The 15,308-nt window shown below is 33.3% G+C and overlaps 1 protein-coding gene across 3 annotated transcripts in view; it reads left to right on the forward strand.

Moving 5' to 3' along the window:
- The window catches only part of FGF7 (fibroblast growth factor 7), a 28,946-nt gene extending 16,420 nt beyond the window's left edge, over nucleotides 1-12,526 (forward strand). For all 3 annotated transcript variants that reach the window (XM_065733933.1, XM_065733931.1, XM_065733934.1), the window contains exons 3-4: nucleotides 11,415-11,518; nucleotides 11,972-12,526. In XM_065733933.1, the coding sequence (XP_065590005.1) occupies nucleotides 11,415-11,518; nucleotides 11,972-12,166 (299 nt within the window). In that variant the 3' untranslated portion in view covers nucleotides 12,167-12,526. The remainder of the gene's footprint in view (nucleotides 1-11,414; nucleotides 11,519-11,971) is intronic.
- Nucleotides 12,527-15,308: the final 2,782 nt, after the last annotated feature.

The following is a 15,308-nucleotide window of genomic DNA, read 5'->3' on the forward strand; positions in this document are numbered from 1 at the left end:
TGGTCTAATATATATTTTACAAATTCAACTAAACTCTAAATTATTTGCCAGCCACGAACAGAACAATTTGAGAGACCATAACATATAAATATATGTCCAGAAATGTTTTGAAGGCAGAAAGAATGAGCCAGATGGTTTCTATCATTCCCCACTCTGTGGTGCAGCAAGGGGTTAGTACAGTTTTCTTAGCAGCTTCTTACATTTTGTACCTTGAAAGGAATTATATACTGCATGGTTGTGTTCTTGTGGACAATGTAATTGATGTGTTTAGCTGTCTGTCTTCAGCTATTCCTACTCCAGGTAGCAGATCTGATTTGGAAATCTAACTGAAATGTATTCAGTTGGGTAGCGTTGGCCCTACGTTTAAGTACTTAGAGAAAAAAAAAAAAAAGATGTGTTATCTAATCCAGCAGAGATTTCAGTGTTCATGAATTAAATTTTCTTAACTGAGTGAAACAAAATTGTTCAGTCCAAAATTAAAAGCAATTTAAAATTACTTGTCCCTATGCCAGAGGTCTTCAGTATAATATTAAGCTCTGGAATACTGTGCCCAGATTCTTCCTTATGTGTTCCCTTTCTGAATTTTACGTATTTTAAATAATTCAGTTACTAGCCACACCAGGGAACATTTTCATTATGAAAAAAATGCATTTTACTGTATATTTAAACTGATAATATAGTTTTCACCCTTAAGAATGTCATTATGATCATTCTGCGAGCATTTAAAAATAAATCTCAGTAATCTTTGCCAACAATGTACAGTTCTAAATAATCCTGAGAGAATAGGAGGGGAATTTTTAGATTCTTTCTGTCCCCAGCATGTGGCTACACTATTTGTTTACCAAGCCCATGTCAGGGACCAGAAAAGTTGGCACAGGAATGGCTGGAGACACTACACTACGCAGAGCAAAACAGCTAGTTCTTGTGAGGGGATACTGCATATGAAAAAGAGCAAGTTCTGGTTTTTGCCTCCTTTAGCCAGATGAGCCCAGCACACGGTGCCATGGTGTATTTATGCCATCCTTACTACTGTCTGCAGCCAGCTTATCCAGGTGATAAGCGTAACATCACATGAAATGCACCTGGAAATGAAATTCTTCAGAGCACAAAACAGACAAAGAATCAATTTCTCATACAAATGAAAGATACATGAATATGGATTATTCTTCTTTGAAAAACAGATGAAAAAGTTTCCTGGTGAAAAGACATGACTAAGTTTACATCATCCATGATGGCTAATTCTACATAGGAAAGGGAGAAGATTTCACCTGCAGTGACACTGGGGAATATTTTCAGGACAACAGCTGTTTTATTATGTGAAAAGATGAAATAGGATAGTGACAAATACTGAAGAATAAGTTGTTTTATTTTGCATTATATAAGAATGTGGAGAGACAGGATGCTCTGGTCTAATGTAGCACTTTCCAAGTTTTAGATTAGTAAAATAGCTGTGGGACTGAAGCCCTGTATTTGAGAAAGTTTGTATCACTAAATGAACACATCTCATTTGGCTGTGTGATGTCTAATCAGCAGTTTCACAGTTTTGCTATTCTGAAGCTGGATCCTAAAAGCCTCAAAAAATAAAAAGGATCATTCATTCTAGTGCAATTACCAAAACAGATTTAAATACTAGGATATCCTCGATATGACCGTGATTCATCGTTCAGCACTAAATTACTGATTTTTAAAGTGCTTGGAAACACTTATAATTATTTTGTAAACAGGCATTACATCATCCTTTTTTCTATTTTAAATATCAATAAATTATTAATGCTATAGTAAGAAGGTGTTTTTTCAGACTGGGGATTAAGATTTGGTTTTATAGGATAATATTAATTTGAAAAGATATACTACTTTTTTTCATTGAACCATATGTTTCGCTCCAAGGCAAATTTTATTGGAGGGAAATCTAGTTTCCAACAAAAAATGAGATACAACAACATATTATATAAGGAACTGGGCAAGAAAATATTTATATGTGGAGATCAGCAAAATTAAAGGGTTCTAAGTGAATGACTGGGACAGCAGGTTATTCCACTGTCGGTACTATATACTGCTGTTCACAAGTCAGACCTTTAAATTGATAAGTTCCGTAGTTTTACAGTCTACTTTAGAGAAAGATGTCACACCTTTTTTATTTTGAAGATCAAATCAACAGAAATATTGCAGAGAAAGTGGGCTCAAGCACTAACATTCTCAAGAGATATTCATAGGAGAGGTGATTTAGAGTCTGTTAGCCTACATCGATCCTTACTATGCTATTATTAAGAATTAAGTAGGAGCATTTGATTTGATTTTAAATCCAACCCACCAACATTATCAAGAAGTCAACATAAAAACAAACCATAATACAGTACAAGGGAAAATACCTTCAGAGATCCTAAGCTATTTCTCTTCAGCAGTAATTCACTGCAATATGGTTACTGAAATCGACACTACTCCACTGCAGCACTTAGTGGAGGTAAGATTTACTGAGTGTTGTGAAACAATGAGCACCACTTCACATTTATCATTCACTTTGAAAAATAACTAGAAAACATATTTTGGCTTCTAATATTTCTTACTGCAGATCAAATATGATCAGTTTGTAAGTAAAAAGGTTAGATATTCAAACCAGACTTCTTGTGCTGTGATACCAGTAATACATATCCACACAGCTATATTATACCTTTGATGAAACTCTAAATACTTTAAGAGAGGAATTTAGCTTACTCCTTCATTTTCAGCCATAATGGTAAACACTTACAAGTCCAACTACATATATTGTAAGTAAAATAATGACATTTCTAAACAGATATTTTAGCTTCCTCCTCTACCTTTTTTCCTGTCTTTGGTTCTCATCGCTGTCTTCATGGAATTATTAAGTTAGCATTTTCTTAAAGAAACCTTGACACAGTTTCAACTCTATAAGCTACTTATCTGTCAGCTGTTGAATACCACTAGGATGATGCTCTTATTACAAAGCTATTCTATTTAGCAGTCCATTTTTTTAATCAGTTTTTAGTATTAAGAAACAGTGGATATATTTATGAACCATATACTGTCAACTAAGGAATCTTTGAAAAGATAAATAAATTAAAATCCATCAAAGTACAAAACTATTTTGATAAACTTTTATTTATCAGTTAGTTCAACACTTTTATATAGTATGCCTACTGTTCTTGTGTTCAGTGAATTGCAAAAATAAACTTTTTAAACATCAGCCACTGATGCTTATTTAAACAGTTGTTCTGCATGCACAATCTTATAAGCAAATTCTTGAGAATGCTTGACCAAAAAATATGCTGTATTGAGTCCTCTAGGAATACCACTCTATCATTAATCATGATTCCTTAAACAATCAGTTTTCCTGCCCGGAAATTATGAACAGGAGGAAACCAGGAGTTTTAAGTGCTTTGAGTATTAGCCCATAGTATCCAGATGTCTGGGACCTCACTGAAGAAGTAGCTTCAGCTGCTCCACTGAAAATCCTTGACAGTCATGCACATTGTTTATGTGCAGGTCATTTTTATAGACATCTTCATATCTAGAATGCTTCCAATAGTCTGTGCATGCACAGGAAATGTATGCATGGATATAGAAGAAAGCCTCTAAGTATTTTTTCAGTCTTCATATTGGTCTCTGCCATAGTAGCAACATATTTTATGTGTAATATTTTATGTGTTTCTGCCATAAAATCCATATTCTGAGTATCTCAGGGAGAAGCATGTACACTGCAGTAAAAAAATGGGGAAGTAGTAGTGAATATACATCCTGCTGAGACATGTCTGACACCTAGTTTTCTGCTACCATAAGTAATGGTTTATTCAAATCGTATCTACAGACAGAAAGTTCCTGAGAAGGTAGACAATCTAATCTCTGCTATGAAAACTATTACGACATATACTTCTATAAATATTTTTACTTACAGAGCATATGAACTACAAGTTACCACCTAGTAAACACTTTTCCTTTGTTGTTAATGAATGTAGAAAATATAAAAGCAAATTTAATATTCTACCGATTATAATTTAACAATGGGGGGATGGTAGAAAAATGACTAAATATTACAATATCTCTTAAATCAATAACATTTTTTGTTACCATTAGTTTAGAGAGAGAATGTCCAGACAAATTTTCCTACCTAAATACAAACTGGTAAATGCATAATCTTAAAAATACTATTAGGAAATAAGCACAAACTAATATTTCACATATACACTCCTATGGGTTACCTCTTTCTGAAATCAATGACTTATAAAACTGCCTAATTAAACTATTCATTTACTTTCAAATACTGACAGATTCCACTCAAAAAGCATTTCTAATGCAGCATTTATCATGCTGCTTCACTGTGTGCACACGTGCACTAGCAACACTGTGACAGCTTTTTTAAATTCTCTGTGATTGACCATAGACATCTGAATTTTCTTCTTTTAAGAGGTCCAAGCAAACATTAACTCATTAAAACCCAGACCAAAAGAACAAATTGCATTAACAGCTGTAAGGCACCGTCTTGTAAGCAGTGAGAGCATTTTTATTGGCCTTGAATCGTTTTTCTAAAACTCACTTGAATTCATAAATATGTACTCCAAATTTAATTAGAAACACAAGTCAGACATATCTTATAAGTTTCATTTTGTTTTGACTTATTCTCCATCCAAATTTTTTCTACCTTCTCTTTCCCTATTTGATATTTCATGTTTTATCTCAAGATGATCCTGACGAGGAAACCATCCACTAACACATTAGTTCAGCTGTCAGTGCCAGCCTCCTTCCCTCAAAAATTCAGCAATAGAATGCTTTTTCAACTTCAGTACTCAGAGAGGTGACAATTAAATATATAAATATGTATTATACGTATAAAGTACTTTAAAGTATGTAGAATATTATTAAAAAAATAGTTTTAGATATATTGTTAGCTTTTTGAAAGAAAACAGTAGAAATACAAAATAATAACTATAGCTTCTGGACATTTTATTTAGCGTTTCTTTTATTAAACTCCACTTTTCCTGTTCTTCTTCCCTTGTTTTGAGCATTTAGAAGAGTACAGAAGTCTTTCTAGCAGTAGGCAAAATTCTAGCCAACCCTTAAACAAGTGTACCTAGCAGAACAGAAAATACTGGGATGAAATTGCTGCTGGCCTGGCTGAAAAGTCTACTGGATGGAAACATTTCTCTTTCTATCAATTCCTAGAGACATTCTGATACTAACAAATAACAGAAGTAGTGACCAGAAATACAACGGAACATACAGAGGATAGCAGCAACATATGAGACATCTGGGAAAAGAGCCAACTGATGAGAGACCGAATACAATGTCCTTCAAAAGCTCTTCTTAAACCTTCCACAATCTTATCACCCAGCATACAGGGGCAGCTCCCTGGCATGTGAAAAGATAGCTCACTAGGAATTTTTTTTCTGTTCTTAACCAAGGAAATCCATGATTCAAAACAAAACTATCAAATACCGCCAGCAAAAGAAAAAAAATCACACAGAGAATGCTCAATTTTGTAGTAGTGATATAGCTAAATGTCAATTTTTCTACTTAAACTTCCAGCCCAAGTTACTGTCCTGTTCTCCAAGTCACAGTCCTGAGGTACACATGTATATGTATAAAGCACTGAGCAACTACCCTTATAGACCAAAATGCATTTGTCTCCAAAAATTCAAGTATATTCTACACACTAAAATTGCTGTGTCAACTTAAAGGGTTGCTTTGTGTCTTCAGTTTTTTTTTCTACTGGATTTTATATCAACCGTCTGATATTTAATCTGCCTCAAGTGGTTAAAAAGACTGCTGCCAGCATCCATAGTCATCATCTTCTAGATTTCTCTAAAGAGAAATCATAGCCTAACTCAGATGAGTGTCCTTTAAGTACACCAGACAGATTTTCAGGTCTGCAGTAATCTTCATTCACTGTGGCAATTTTGAGCTATATTTGATACACTGACTGTACAACCGTATAAAATTGTTTGGAATTTCATGCTGATTTAATAGAAATTACAGTTGTTTTCAGTTTTACATGCCCATTTTTGGTTTAGTTTAGGTTGTTGGGGTTTTGTTGTGTTTTTTTTTGTTTGTTTGTTTTGTTTTGTTTTTTGTTTTTTGTTTTCTCTTTCTGGCTCTAATTTGATTTCTTTCCCAGCTAATTTGTGGTATATTCAAGACTTCTTTTAAACCTTTCCTTAATTTTTACATGGATTCTCCAGAGAAAGCAACTGGAAAACATGGCTTACATTTTCATTTTTAACTCGATGCTATATAAGACTTGTTTGAAGTTTGGCCTTGTGAACTTACTATCATCATCATCTTAATAATTTAAGCATGTCTTTAAGTAATTTTGAAATTATAAGAATTTTAAAACAGCACTTGGATGAAACCATTCTCAAAACCTAAGTACACAGATTTTCTCTTTCCACTCCTGGCTTGGTGAATTTTTCCTTTTTGTGAATAGCGATTGAAAGCTTTAGAACTTCTTACTTCAAGAGGAAGCCTCAAAAAATGGACTTATTGAAATAAGACAATGAATGTTGCACTGTTACTCTGACGAGAAGAGGTTATCCTTTGTAGAATTTCTGACTGTACATTTTAGTTCTTCATAATTTCTTTGAAGTATCTGGTGCTAAAATAACGTTTGGGAACAGAAAAAGATAGATCCCACATGTAAGACAGCTCAGGATTTTTTCTATAGATACTGCAGTTTATATACTTTATGTATAAAACTCTACCAAAATCAACACTGCACTAGAGGTTTTCTTCTACTACCATTTGTCTACAGATACAGAGGTTTACCTACTTCCAGTGATTCAGCTAACAAAATCTAAGCACAGAAACTTAGGTTGACAAAGCAGGACCAATGAAACACATTTTCTTTCATGTAAATTCATATCTTAAGTGCCATTAAAAAAGGTTCATTAGAATGGTAAGAATCAGTTGGTTGAGATTACTATCCTTGTAAAGCTAATAAAACCAATCTTTAGAGTAAACTGCTCTATTGTTGCTGATTTGAGTAACATCAATTACTCAAAATCAAAGACCTTCCTGCATTTATAGAAAAATGAGATTATCAGGTTACTTTCCAGTATTCCAAATGTTCTTCCTGGTTTGTCCTATAAAGACTTAAGAGTGGTACTAAATTTCAAAGCAAAAAAGAGAAAAGAAAGGTGAGTTTATAAAACAAGAAAGAAAACCTAAGAAAGTCTCATAAAGATTTAATTCACGGACTTGGCTAAATATAACAATCAAAACTGCATTATAAACCATAAACATTAAGAACCTAAGGATAGCCATATCAGCTCAAATCCTAATTTATTTTTGCTCAGCATCCTTTTGGAGAGAATCGCCAGATACAGATAATTACAGAACTGACAGACGAAACAGGAAATATCTGTAGTTGACCAAAATTCTGGTTGAACAGCTTTCTTACCTCGTGACACCAACTGCTAGATTGGGTTCCTATCTGCAACAAAAACCCTTAGTATCTGTTTGATATCATATAATTTCTCTTGTAGCAATGGAGTATCAGAAATGCAAGGAAAATAAATTCAGACCAATACAACTATAATGCCATGTACTGTAATCTTGATACCTTGGTATCTTGACTTTATTCTGAATGGAAATTAAATAGGAAAGGACAATTATAATGCACTTTGTCTATCTTATGAATGTTAATTTAGTCTTTGATATATCCTCTAGCAATTTCCTACTTTGGTGCTATAATACAGAAATTTATTTTATATCTATATACATTATAAAATAATCCAAAGAGACTGTGATTTCATTAAGCACATCTCTTTAACCTCAAAATTTGTGTTTAAATCAAGCTGAGTATTAAAATAATAAATAAACAGAAAAGTAGATTGATGTTTTCACAGTCATATGATATGCTTATAAGCATTAAAGATTCCTTTGATTATTTTATAGGTGTGGAGGAAAAAGCTGGTCACCTTATGTCTTGTGTGCTCAAAAGCAGCTAAAGTAATAAAAACTCTGTCTGTATTCCATTTAATATTACTCCAAAATCATTCTTCCTGGTCTGTGAAAGACCTTTGGTACTGGACACTAAATTTAATCATGTGACATAACTGGAGGGCTGGTATGGATAAATTAATAAACCTTCTGTGTATGATTTCTCAACCTGATCAGCTTCTTTGCATGGTTTCCATATAAATGAAACGTTTTTAATTTCTTGACTGTACATGACACTTTGTAATGAACAGAACAAGTGAGCTCTACGCAGAAGAGTATATGTAATGCCTTAATTTTCCAAAAGTTTACTAGAAAAGTTTCCTTTTCCTATATGACTTAATTGGAAATTTTAATTACTTGTTGTAATGCTACATTTCTGAAATAAACAGAAATACTGAGGCAGAGACTTCAGAAGGAAAGGAGGTTTACTATATCCTGTCATCTTGTTAAGGAACTTGGGTCATATGTCTTAAAATAGAGAGAGAAGCTTAGCGATGATTCAAGTAAAAAAAGGGCATGTCTAATAAATGCTTTGCTAGAAGGGGAAAAAATTCTCTTTTGGGGATTGGTTAAGACACAGCAGAATAGCAATGACCTAGAACTAGGAGCAGAAAAATGAGTACAAGAAGTCTGTGATAGGCCACAACATTCTCTGAAGAGAATAATGAATATATAAGCACTGTTTCCACTGGACTCTCAGTGGTTTCTTTTCTTTGTCTTGAATATTGCCAACAGTACAACATTTTTAATGTGACATCATTACTGCAGCATAATTATTTATGTCATATTCCCTCACTAAAATTTATGGAGAGATGCACAGTTCAAATATGTTAGAAATGTGCCATTCAAAGGCCTAAAAACATCTTTGGATGTCTTATCACTGCTGACTCAAGGTGTCTCATTTTATTTATGTAAGGCTAGTTCTAATTCTGGGGCACATCATTGCTTACGATCCTGAAAAACATACAATAATATAGCTAATACTATCAGATACGCATAATAATTTATGAATGTAAAGTTATGTCTTTAATTACAAATCCACTGCTTTTTATGCACAAATTGGATTTTAACAAATACAATGTGGAGCCACGTTAAGGATCTCTAAATACAATAAATCTATCACATATACTGCCATTTAAAGAACACGTAAAATATAATTTTGATAGATAATGTTTCAGTTTGCCAGTCAGACTGTCTATACAAGAGCATTATAAAATATTTCTACTCCCCTTATTTCTATCCTGAACTCATCAAACAGTAAAACTATTCTGAGTTTTATTTAGACAGCATTAACCTTCCACACAAAAGACATTTCTATCTGAACTGAGTATAGAGTAGGAAAACAAGTACCCAAAAATGAAATAAAGTAATTCCTAAACATTAGTTATGTCAATATCCATTTCATTAAAAAAAGAAGCTAAAATAACAAAAAAAATCTAATAACAATATTGCCTTAGGCAAAAACTTTTGCCATTTCCTTTTTAAAAGCAATAGTATTTCTTACTCATGTAACTTCAGCCAACAGCCATTTATTCAAGGAAATCTCCATTTCTATTAGTATGACTTGTTTTACAAAGTCATTCTGAGTCTTTCATTTTTTGCAGTTCTGTATAAATAGAAAATTCAAACATAAACTTTAAAAAAGCTCTCTCCTTAAGATAATGGCGAGCATAGGCAGAAGAACAAATGGATATAAACTGTCACTGAAAAAATGCAGATTGCAAATTACTTCAGAGTCTGTAGCCATTAAAATAAATCAAGCTCTAAAAGAGCCTTTGGCGGAAACACTGGGGGCAAAGAAATAACTCCAATTTAGTATTGGCAACGTTTATGAAAAGAGAATTATCTGATGCAATTCCCAGGCTAGCAGAGCACTGGACTTGATGACCCAGAGATCCCTTCCACTCTCATGTTCTTTCTTTGGCTAGATGCAGATGTTCATCTGTTTTTCAGCCTCGCTGTGGTTTTTCTCAAGTGAAATTTAAATGAAAGTTAATATAATTTTTGTAAGTTTCGGTTAGAAATTGCCCTTTGTAAGAATTGTTGTTAGGCCTGCAGCAGAGTGGAACTTCTCAAAGAATTATGAAAGCTTTACTTAAAGCTGGCTTAGCATTAAGAAGTGTAAATGTTCAAAGAACTGAATGCCCAGCAGGGCACACACCAAGAGAAGAGGTAATTGATCTGCTGGTGGGGAAAACAGGTGTGAAAAAAATTAAGTAATAACAGGTCCAGACTAATACAGCAGTAATACCAAGGAAAGGAAGAAAGCAGATAGGTAGAAAAGAAAGCAAAAAGTATTAAGATATAGCAAAAGTATAGGAAAAGAAACATCAGCTACATTCATGCCTTCTTAAAAAATAACTAATGAAAATATCATGTGAGGTCACTGCTGTAAAGAGTCGATACAAATCTGAAAGGAAAGGTTTTGTTCCAGAGGAAGGTCATCATTTAGGTGACAAGCTAACACAGTTCTCCTCCCTCACTCCTCTCCACACACTCAGCTATTGGGTTTCTGCCTACAGCTGAATTGGCTTTGAAGGATTCTTCTTCCTACAAGTCAGAATACAATGCTACTGCACAAAGTTCTGTATGTGACCCAACATGGAGAAAAACATCTCAAATGCAGAAATGTAAATCTAAACCACCTCTTAAAACAATAGTAACACTTAAGCTTGAAAACAACCCGTACTGCTCAGCACCACGTGCCTCTTCCTGCCTTCCTCAGACTTTTTTTTTTTTAATTTTAACCTAAATATACTTTTACATTGTAAGTAACTTAAATGAGTTATAGCGACAATAGAAAGTTGTTGCTGATACACATCCGTCAGATGAAAGTGAAGTCATTTATTAGAAACATATAGAAAAACACTGCATGTTTTGTGGTTTTGAATAAATAAGCTCTCAGTGCAACTTCTAGCTATTTTCAAACACAGGTATCTTTGCCCATTCCTATCCGTCATAAAAGCATGCAAAGGTCAAACAAATACTTTATCTTATGGAACACACTGTGGTCTGTTTCTTATCACTTGCAAGTTCTAAGGTTTACACTTGCTCACTTGTGATACTGCTACACGTGTCTCCAAAATAAAGGCTTTACACAAATTCTTTGAACCTTGATGGCTATGGATATGATTCTTCTAAATGAAACCCAGAGTGTGATAAATTCTAAGATACACTGATGGTTTGAAAAGATAAATATTTCTTATAATAACAGCTGAATTTCAATGCATACTTAAAATTTATCACATAGATTTTAAGTGGCTGCATGCAGACCTGATCTTCTACAGAAGATTTTCAAAACCTGGCCCTTTCTTCACACGAATCTATCAATAAATATTTTTTCTACTAAATGCAGGCGCGGATTATCAATAACCACAGAATTACATTTGTTCAAAGAAATCAAACAGGTTGACTGGAAAACAGATATTTTGCATCAGTGTAATATTTCCTGTGTATTTTTGCAGGTATTCTAGAAATCCGAACGGTGGCAGTTGGAATAGTGGCAATCAAAGGAGTGGAAAGTGAATACTTTCTAGCAATGAACAAGTCAGGACGACTCTATGGAAAGGTATGGATGCTAAAATCTCCTCAGCCACTTAAGCAACTCTAACAATCACCACAAACTACCTTTAAAATGTATGTCATATTTTGTGTGAAATAGTTTCCATGAAATAAACTTTTATAAAGTTAAAATGTATCCCATGTGTGTATGGTTTTCATACTCACTTTGAAAATTCAGTTATTGGAGTTTGTGCACATTTTTACGTAAAATGTTAATGGGGAACATATAAAGCTAAAGTATTCAACAGTCAGGTTTCAGAAGCATAATTTATTTATTATTGTTGTTAATAATACTATTTGCTTATTACTAATATATCGATTTGTTTAATATTCATAATATTACAAGTATGTTGTTTGTGTGATGCACCTTTTTTTCCCATCTCCCCCAACTGAAGTATTCTACGATTCTATTTAAAAAACACTTGTACTTATTTTACTCTAAATTATTTATTCTCCACAGAAAGTATGCAATGAGGATTGCAACTTCATAGAACTAATTGAAGAAAACCATTATAATACATATGCTTCTGCAAAATGGACACACAAAGGAAAAGAGATGTTTGTTACATTAAACCACAAAGGTGTTCCCATGAAGGGTAAAAAAACAAAGAAAGAACACAGAGCATCCCACTTTCTTCCTCTGGCAATATCCTAATCATACATGATCTGTAAAGAACTAGTTCCAGCAGGAAGAGTATTTTTAAGAAGATTATTTGACAAGGTATCAAGAGAGGCTGGAATACTACTGAGAAACTGAACAAGCTGGACTTGCGCATTTATGTTTATTTTTAAGAGACTACATGGAAAAGATTTGAAAATATACACAAAACCAGATTTCCTAACTAAAAGCTGTAAAAAATTCTAAAGAGTTGTACAATCATTATCTTAGTCATTTTAACTGGGTAGTTTCTTAAATTAATTTACCCTGAAGAATAAGTCATGACTTGATTATCTGATAATATTTAATTTAAATGAAAAAAATCACAAAAATAATTAAAAAAAAAAAGAACAGAAAACAATCTGCTTCTTAAATATGGCTGCTATAATAATAATAAGCAGATGATAATGTTTTGTAAAATATGTCAGACTTTAAGGCTGCTGGAATGAGTTGTCAGATTATCAAGTCAATAGTAAGTGTGGAGGCTGAGCAGTATTTTAAATACTTCCCCCAAGAAACCAATATCCTACACATAAACTATATGACCAGAAAAAAATATATAATCTTGTAAATGTCTATTGTTTCATTCAGATAAAAGAGTTAGTTTGGAAAAAATAAGTTTGCTCTACTACAAAATGTTCCTATCTATTAATGAAACAAATACTTAATGCTGCTCTAAGAGATGTTTCAAAATAGTGTATGTAAAATAATAGGAATAAATAACGTACTTCATCTCACTCTTCAGAAAGTAACAATTTATATAACGACGAAGCAAAAATTCAGACATATTAAGGTATTTTATGTAACATATCCTATCTTTTGTATAATTCCTGCTAGGGCATACAGCTTTTAATATTGTTTTTTTCCCAACCTTATACATGCTTTTTCTGTTGTTACAGCATTAAACTTTATTTTAAGTTGTATTTGAACTTTATTGTTTTAAGTTATTTAAATGTTATTTATAAAAAAAAAAAACCTTATTAAGCTGCATCTGTTTCATATGCTTTTAATTCTAAAGGAATAACAAAATGGTCTGGCTGAGATGCATGAATTTTTTTTTCTGTGACCAGACACAAAGTCTAGTACACAACACTCTTGCCAACATACGTTGGATGGCAGACAAAAATGACAGCCTGCAGCAAATCGCACAATGGACATCTCAAAGGAAACAATGCAAAAACGTAAAAAATCTGTGCCACACGCTCAAGTTGATTTAATAGAAGCTCAGAGTTACACTAGGTAAAAGAAAGTTGCAGAATATATCCTCAGATGGTGGAACCATCTGAGTATATATACTCAACAGTGTAAGAGCCCATATGACTAATCTGAAACACCAGCCAAGATCCATGTGACACGATGAACAAGAGATATTTTACTTTTCTTTGTGCTCACAGATCACCAAAATTTAGCTAAAACAGCTGTTGCATGATCATTACCAGCTTGGGATGGAGTCAAGTTAATAACTAATGGATTTTAATGCTCACCTCTTCAGCACAGGTATCTAGATACAATCATTTTTTCTACATAGTGAGACACTTCTTTGTAACTGCACTCACACAGAACTGTCTGCAACAACTATCTTTAAGAAATATATATAGATAAACAACTACTTGCTTATCAAATACTATAATCTGGAAATTACTTGCAGATTTTGACTTAGTAATATCAAAAAAATGAAGTGTAGATATGAACCAGACTATGCAGAAAATTTGTCAATACAACTACATCAGTAAACCTTCAGTGTGCTTCTGCTGCTTGATCTATTGCTTGTTCAGGGAAAACAATAGACTGTACTATCAAAGAATATTTTTTGCTGAAAACTGTCTGCACTTCTCTGTGAATATATAAGCACTGAAATAAAGTTCCTATTCACAATCAACATTAATATACTAGCAAAAGTTTCTAGATACCAATTTGCATAGTTGAAGCTTTGAAATAAAAATGGAAAGAGCAAAATCTCCCAACGATTGTGTTTTAAAGCTCAATGGAAGTTTAAACTTGTGTGCAAGTAACTACATTCATATGCAAATATCTGCCAAAAAAAAAACATTTTGATTAGATAGATTCTTCTGAAGCTCTTTTGATTAGGTTCTTCAAGAATGGAAGCTACAGTCCAGCAATTATTGAATCCCTAAGGTAATTTCCATGTTCTGCTCAATGTTTTATACAATGGATTAACATACTACCATCCTTATTAGGTAAGAAGCTGGTTTACATTTTAATGTCATATCTGATATATAGACACATACAGCCTATAGGTGAATGGTGCAGGAAAAGATGCCCAAGCTCAAATCCCTACAGTAGCACATAGGCATACATCCTAGCATATTGCAATACCTTCCTTATGTTGACCTAGCTTAGGAGGTTGGGAAAAAAATCAGGTTTTTCGCTTTTCTTCATGGTTTCTCTTCAAGTATTTTCTGGCACTTAAAAAAAACAGTCTTAAAAGCTAAAACACATCCTACTTTGTACAGAGTGGAAGAGATTAACAGAAAGCAAGGTAAGATCCATCCAGAGTATCAAATCAGGGAATACCTTTAATTTAGAACTGTTTTCTAAGCAGAAATCCAGAAACATTTAAACAGTTGTATACAAAATAGAGCTGCAGAATTTGATTAGAGAAATTTGCAAACCAAACTGATTGCAAATTGATTGCTCTGCAAATTGACCATATAGCAACTAAAAGCCACCAAGCATTAAAATCTGAGCTCTGTAAATAACTTCACAATACCTGGCTGAGGAAATCTAGCTTGTAAATCTTAAGCTTTCCAGGCAATTCTAAACCTGCTTACATTTCAGACATAAAAAATAGGTGGTTTTCTTCAACTCTGTTTAGAAGGCAGATGCTAGTTTACCAAAGTACATTTCTTTCAGAAGGAAATGCTTTTACTGAGAGTCCTGGCAGTTGATAAGCTTGACTCATAATATAGAGGAGAACAAAGGAATTCAACTTGGAGAAAATTGCTTCCTGAAGAGAATGAAGTATAATGCATACACTTGTTACAAAATTTATCATGTTTTCAAACTGCCCACAGCCTCCCCACAGTCCACACAGCTATGGACTATTCAAGGAGATACTCCAAGGAGAGTTCCATTGCTCAGTCACTAGCACAGTAAGGGTTTCCTGATGTTATGACAG

The sequence above is a fragment of the Cyrtonyx montezumae genome, unplaced genomic scaffold (assembly GCF_038088225.1).
Source record: "Cyrtonyx montezumae isolate F1298 unplaced genomic scaffold, pur_monq_1.0 scaffold_17, whole genome shotgun sequence".
NCBI classification, from domain to species: Eukaryota; Metazoa; Chordata; class Aves; order Galliformes; family Odontophoridae; genus Cyrtonyx; species Cyrtonyx montezumae.